The sequence below is a fragment of the Crocodylus porosus genome, unplaced genomic scaffold (genome assembly GCF_001723895.1).
Source record: "Crocodylus porosus isolate Cpor-Errol unplaced genomic scaffold, CroPor_comp1, whole genome shotgun sequence".
NCBI classification, from domain to species: Eukaryota; Metazoa; Chordata; order Crocodylia; family Crocodylidae; genus Crocodylus; species Crocodylus porosus.
The window spans coordinates 60,054,043-60,061,130 of record NW_017728909.1 but is presented as its reverse complement, the minus strand read 5'-3'; the positions used below and the strand labels follow the sequence as shown (position 1 = coordinate 60,061,130).

The window sequence follows — 7,088 nt, the reverse complement described above, 5'->3', positions numbered from 1 at the left end:
AGAGAGAGAGAGAGAGAGAGAGAGAGAGAGAGAGAGAGAGAGATATCTCTATATAGATATCTATAGAGATCTCTGTAGACATCTATATATCTATATCTATAGATATAAACTAACTTATAACGTATAAACTAATTCTATCCAACTAAACTAATACATCTGACTTGTGTATATGTCAGATATATTAGTTTAGTTAGATATAATTAGTTTATAAGTTACAAATCTGTTTTGTATTGTTCCTTTCTACAGTCTCATAAATACACACTTTCCCAAACACACCTAGATGTGAGGGTAAAATTCATAACCCGTGATTAATAAAGTGGTTTGGATTGGGCAGTTCATTTCAGTTCAGACACTTATCTAAATTTCTTGGGACTGCAGAACTGTGCTGAAATTCTCATCGGAACAGGGTTTCTGCCTGTCAACTTTTTACACAGATTGGATGCTTTCTAAGGTTACACCACCCTTATTTGTTGCACTTTAACCCTTCTGCTTCCATCCAATCTTAGAAATGCAAACAGAATGAAAAATAAATGTTTATTTGGATTGTTTCTCAGTTTGATTTTTTTTTAAAGTCTAACATCCAAACCAACCATCTCTCTCTCGTGCTATTTTTGACCAACAAAAGTACCAGTCAGATAAGTGTCATGACAAGTATTTTCCTATGCTGCTTTGAGGGAAATTGTGGCTATTTTCAAAACCAATCTTTCAAGCTAAAGCTAAATTTTGAGAGAAACAAATAAAGGGTTAAGGCTGCAACCCTAACTATATAAAAATTACTGTTTTCTACAAAAGAACTAGTGATTGCTACTGAAATCCTGCTCGAGTCAAAATACAAAAGGCATATTTTCAGATAATTCAATGGTAAGAAATCTAGGTGAGTCAGTTATACTAGGGGTAAGAAATCACAGTGCTGGTTGGTTTAGTTATAGCTACCTATACACGAGAAATTACAATAATCAATTAAAAGGCAAAGGATAGGCCAAGCTTCTTACCATGCTGATGGACAGCTGGAAGGAAGAACTCCATGTCCCCATCTCCACTACCACTGCCATCATTTCTAAAGAGTTCAGCAACTTCAAGATGACAGACAGAGACACACAATACACATATATACATTTATAAACACAAAAAGGCAGAAAGTATTTAAACATTTCTGGACAAAAGGGAAAAATGGGAATGTCCCAACAAGATATTTAACATTTGGCTTGGAAGAATACTGATTCTCCAGTTAAAGTGTGTGGAGGGGGCAGAAGGGTAAGAAAAGACATATAGGGCACATTTTACTTGCTTAGCATTATCATCAAAACAACTGGGAAATCAAATATTGACAATTATGTATCAGGGGTTTGATGATAATGTTGCAATAATGCTCAGTATTTTATTTTGTTCTGGGTTGGAGAATGTGAAAAATCAGAGAAAAGTAGGACTGGACATGCCCTCCAGAGGTCATCTAGTCTAAACCTCCACCAGAAGCAGAATCACCCCTCTCCCAGCCTACTGAAATCCATTGTCTAACCTATTAGTACAGACAACACCCACTTAGCGCTCTTAATTGGTTCCTGAAAATCCAAGCATTAAGCAAAGCCAAAAGTATTTGACGACCCAAGATGGTGACCACAATTGTTTTTAAATGACCCAAGATGGTAACCACGAGCATTATAACAAAACTCTCTGAGCACTACGTGAAATCAGTTACCAATTTAAAATGAGCATTATAGTGAAATAGAACTAAGTAAAACAGCGTTAAGCAGGGGTTGCCTGTAAACCTACACTGTCTACCCTGACAACCACAAGACACAGCACCCTAAACTGGCACAAGTAAAGCAGGAGAACAACGGCAGCCAATGTCCTGCTGCTACAAAGGTTGTTAAAATTCACTCAAGAGATCCAAGGAGGAGAGCCATGCCCCCTACTACAGAAGGAGGCAAAAGCCCTCACAGTCTGTACCACTCTGAAGTAAAACCGCTTTCTGACCCCAGCACGGGGATCAGTCTGATGCTGGCTGACCATCTAGCCAGGAACCCCAATGTTTCTGTGGGAGGTTAACCACATGCCCAGTTCCCCCAACACATGAAGAGGAGATCATAAAACAGGACTTCAGCCCAGGAGTTCTACTAACTGTGTGTAGTCCATACTTTGGATCAGGAATCAAAAATTAAAACGAACAGAAGAAAATGAATACATGACTGACTAGTTGGTATTACACCCTAAAAGCTTGCCTATGTGCACCTCATGTTATGAAAGGAACAAACCAAGGTACAGAACAACGATGAAGCAGAATCTATGGAGGAAGGAATATCTGAAAGATATTCTTCACGTTTTTATGAAGTAGAAGCCATTGGATTTACGCATGTCTCATGATATCGGAGGCAGCAACAAAGGAGCATACTCTCGAAGATGTCTACATATCAGAGCTCTGAAGTAGGGCTAGTTGAAAGTTTTCTGTCAAAACTGCTTTTGATGGAAAATTGACTGAACAGGTATGTTTTGTTTTGGGGGATGGGGTTTGCAACAAGTGTCTGCTATTTGATGAGAACGTAGACTATTCTTCAAGACTCTGAAAATAAGAACCTCAGCAAGATCATGGTGCCTCCTGAACAATTCAATCTGACCAGAGGGCATGGCTCAAACAGAAGAATAAGGACATAAGGCAATCAACTACAAGTCTCATCAGGTATTGCCATGGAGTTTCTGAATTATTCTATTCTAACTGCAATTTTCAGCTTTTGATTTTGCAGCCAAGTGTTACCATTTTCTTTTTTTTTTCCCTCCAGCCCACTTACTCTAGAAGCTATTCTACAAACAACATTTCCAGCAGGCAAAGATATACAAGGGATTTGTTACACCTTATGCTGTGCACCATACAAGTGTTGATCAGTGCTATGGCTGGCCTGGAGTTTGGAGCAGTCACACCTGTAGTCTAAAAACCTTTTGACTGTCCCCCACCTGCACAGCTGTGACTTGCCACTACAGGCCTGGTGAACAGGGGCAGGACTAGGTGCTGTAGCTGTGAGTTGCCATTTGAGGGCTAGTGAGCCAGGACAAGCTTCTATCCCTGCCCTACAGGCAGACATGTGAGAGAACCTGGGATACTCTGGAAGACTTCAGTTTGGCCAACACATCTCTGAGGAGTGGCCACATTTTAATGATAGTGCAGATCAGAGATAATCCTGCCTTGGAGTGGTGTAACTTTGAGCTGCATAATGAGCATTTTAAACCACTTCAAGGTGTTAATGTGCAGACAATCCAGGGGTAAGAGCTCCAGGAGCCACCCAAAACTCCTGTGTAACAAGGTCCTAAAGAAACAGATATTTTCTGGGTGGTGTGGGCTGTGTTGGCTGGAAGAAGCAGTAGAGCTTGCCATGTATTTGGACAAGCATCTCCAGTGCAAGTTTTCCCAAACTTCTGGAATCCTTCAAGTAATCAAGGAACTGTCTACCAACTGTCTATCACAAAGCTCAAGTGGCCTTTTGCTACTACCATTGGACATTTATATACCTGCTTCAGGAGGAGGGGGGCATCTTGTGTGTTATTGTCCCTACGCTTAAAAATGGCGGCAGGCAGCAGCACTTAAAAATTTGCTTAAAAATAGCAGTAGGGCTAATAGGATTTAGTCGAAGTGCCCATTGCCATTTTTAAGCATGGAAACACTGATACATGAGAAGTTAGAGTCTGCTGGAGTGCAGTAATTACCACGCTCCAGCAGACTCAATTAACTGAGTCTGCTCCAATGCGCAGCTTGAAAAACTATAGGTTCCAAATTTGCCCCTTGTGTAATTCCTCTGACTTCATTTACAAGGTAACAGGCATGATTTTAGCTATTTAATGTCAACATATTTTAAAAACAACCGAGTTGACAAAGATGAATTTACAGGTAACTTAACACATAGTTCTTTTATTATTCTAATATTAATTATAATTACCAATCAAGAAACTATCCAAAAAGAAAATAAAAAGCAGATATTGTGTTGAAGAGTTCTCAAGAATATCATTACTTAACAGCACCCGACCAGTCCAAGTTTCCCTGGGCCTGGCTATTTCCAGTAATAATTAACAAACAGAAGGTTTTTCCAATTTTTATTTAAAAACTAAAATAAGGTTTCTGTTTTTGGCAAAATTCCAGCAATGGAAGCTTAATCTCCTTAACAGGACCTAAGATCTATAACCCTCCAGTGACTAAAAAGAGGTCATGCATATGTTGGTGAAAAATTAATATGAAAGACTTACCTCCTCCTTTTGGGTTCAGCAGCTCAACTTGAAAAGATTTTTCCAGTTCAGGGACTGAGTTATCTGTGATGTTAACCGTAATATACTTGTATCTTTCTCCTGGCTGAAACTCTAAGGTGCCTGCAATTCCCTGAAAAATAAAAAGTGCTTACACTTTTGTTCACATTTATCTGTTGCATCAGTATGAACTCAAAGTAGCAAAAAACAGAAGTGGGCTTTCTATTTTGTTAATGGAAATATTTAAATTCCCATTTGGTATTTTGGGGTCTTTTGTTCGGGAGGGAGGGTTATATCTTCCACTGTATCTCAAATTGCTCAACATTTTCTTGTACTTTCACAGGACAAGACAAACCTCCAAATTTACAAAACTGCACTTTCACTGAAGTTCTCACATTTCTGTGCCTAGTTTGACTTATGCAAGTAAAACCACATGTATGCATTTAGGTTTGCTGGTATATGACTATGTGTGTCTATGCACAAAAGTATGCACATTCTAAGGAAGTTCTCTCTAAATATTCAGGTTTAAAGGTCCAACCCAATCATTTGTCAGCAATTACTTCATTCCATGGCTTAAGCATAACTCATTCATGAGCCAGCAGGAGTGACATGAATCCTGGATGAAATTATGCAATTCCAAATTTTGGGAATTGCAACAATAACCAATACCCACCCTGGTCAAATGGACATCTCACTGATCATAGAAAAATAAGAAATGAAACAAGCAAGTTTCCCCAAATTTCTAACATCATCTAAATCTTGTAATATGACATGCTCTATTAATTTCATGACACCTCACTATTCATTTCTGTCCTTGCATGAGCATGTTTTCCAACTTGGCACTCTCATTCACCATGCTTGCCACATGATCAAAAGTAGTCCTATGAAAGACTCAGTTTAGAAAAGTCCTGAATATTTCAAAAGCCAAAAGAAAAACTATTCTAGCCGTAAGGAATGAGATGGGATGCAGGTGTTACCATAAATAAAATGGTAGAGTATCAGTCATTTAATTCTGCTACATATACCTGATAGTCTTCTGGACTGAATGCTGTCAGTGATACCGTTCTGTATTCCACCATAACTGTTCCAAGAAGGCCCTGTGCACGAACTACCAATAATTTGACATGTCCAATTTCTTCTTTAACAGTAATGTGGGGCACAGTTGATGCTGGCAAAATCATTTTATCACTGGGCTTAGGAGGAGGCCCCAAAGAGAACTGTAACAACCCTAACAGATACAAAAAACAGTATTTAAACCTATCAGAAATAATCTATAATTCATTTTAAGTTGTTTAATTTAATATATTGTACATGGAAGTTGAACATCAATGAAATCTTCAGAGAAATGCTGTGTACCATCACCTCAAATTGATAATAATGCCCAATATATCCTGCTGAATCTTGACCAAGCACTGGCTATTGATAGAAATAAAACACATTCAGCTGTATTCTGAATGGTCCTCAGTGTCACAGGATTGGGCAAACAGTGAACTGACAAATACATATTCAGAAATGGGTGGTTTCATCAGAAGTTCTCTTCAACAAGCCACCATTACATGAGCGTACATGGAATCACCTATGCTAGCTGAGGATTTGCCCACAAGAGAATCTCTAGTTGCCTATGGTTCCTTTGTCTGGTTCCATAGGGAAGAAATGGTTCAATATTTAAAGTATACATAATTGTTTTCCATAAATAAATATTGAATAAATTAAGACTCTTAAGTGGTAACCTTGCCAAAAGGATGCTGCATCTTCAGCAACAAGCCTGAACAACTTTATCTGCTGAACCTGAGTCAAGGAAACTCTCTGAAACAAAAAGGCAAATTTCCACCACTGTTACCATAAGGGTGGTCGCTGGCTTTGATGGTGATATCCGTAGTTTCCTTTTCTGGATCTATGCTTGCTCCACTGGTTGGAGTCGAACCTAGTTTTCCATCTCCGGAAATTGCAGACACTAGTGTCACACGGAAATATTCATTTAGCTCAGGAACGTCATCATCAACTACATACAAGTTTAAGACCTAGAGAGGGAAGAACAAATTAAATTAGTGCTATGACATAGGGGGTGAGGGCGTGAGGGTCGAGAGACAGCAACCTGCATCATAAATTTTTATAGGAACTTAGTCAAAATGCACTCAGTACTTAGTTACATAGTTCCATTTCCTATGCAGGTTTTTAAAAGATTCAGGTAGCAATTTACCTTTAGCCCAGGGGTAGGCAGCTCCCACCATGTGTGCCAGTATGGCATGTAAAGACATTTTGCTTGGCAGGTGCACCTCTGGGCAAATGGTGGGGAAGGGGCCAGGACTGCACTGTCACAATGAGAATCAGGCCCCTCACAGCTCCACTGCCATCAGCCTCAGCACACCAACATCTTATAAGTCGAGGTTGTGGATATTTTTAGAACACTGCCCAAAAACACTGCCAACCCCTGCTTTAGCCTAAAGTTTTATAGAAGAACTATCAACTATTAACAGAAATAATGCAGGGTACAATTTTCTGAAGTGTCCAAGCAGCTTCATAGCCTAAAACTCATTTTCAAAAGTGACTTTGACACTTGGAAGCTTAAGTCTCACTTATGCACCTTTGAAAATATTAGCTCTAGTTTACATTCAGAGCTTTTTCAGTCAAGCAGACTGGCTCTACAGGCTTTGAAAATTAAAAAAAACCCAAAATCATTAGTAGATGGATGTGCATGTCCATCATGTTTCATAATTATATGATCCCTGGTTTGTTGATGTCCTGAATCCAGATCATCTTCCACTAAGTATGTAGATCAGAGTCTCATGTATATATGAGAAAAAAACATCATATTTAGTACATGTGAGATTTGGCAGCATAGATACCAGAAAGGCAAGGATTTT

General features: G+C 39.0%; 1 protein-coding gene across 1 annotated transcript in view; it reads right to left on the bottom strand.

Annotated features, from left to right (window-relative positions):
• ADGRV1 (adhesion G protein-coupled receptor V1) overlaps positions 1-7,088 on the bottom strand; it is a 466,251-nt gene that overhangs the window by 355,465 nt on the left and 103,698 nt on the right. Inside the window, exons 23-26 of the mRNA XM_019532360.1 lie at positions 6,065-6,245; positions 5,250-5,452; positions 4,228-4,357; positions 993-1,073 (exon numbers count right to left, since the gene is read on the bottom strand). Of these exons, the coding sequence (XP_019387905.1) occupies positions 993-1,073; positions 4,228-4,357; positions 5,250-5,452; positions 6,065-6,245 (595 nt within the window). The remainder of the gene's footprint in view (positions 1-992; positions 1,074-4,227; positions 4,358-5,249; positions 5,453-6,064; positions 6,246-7,088) is intronic.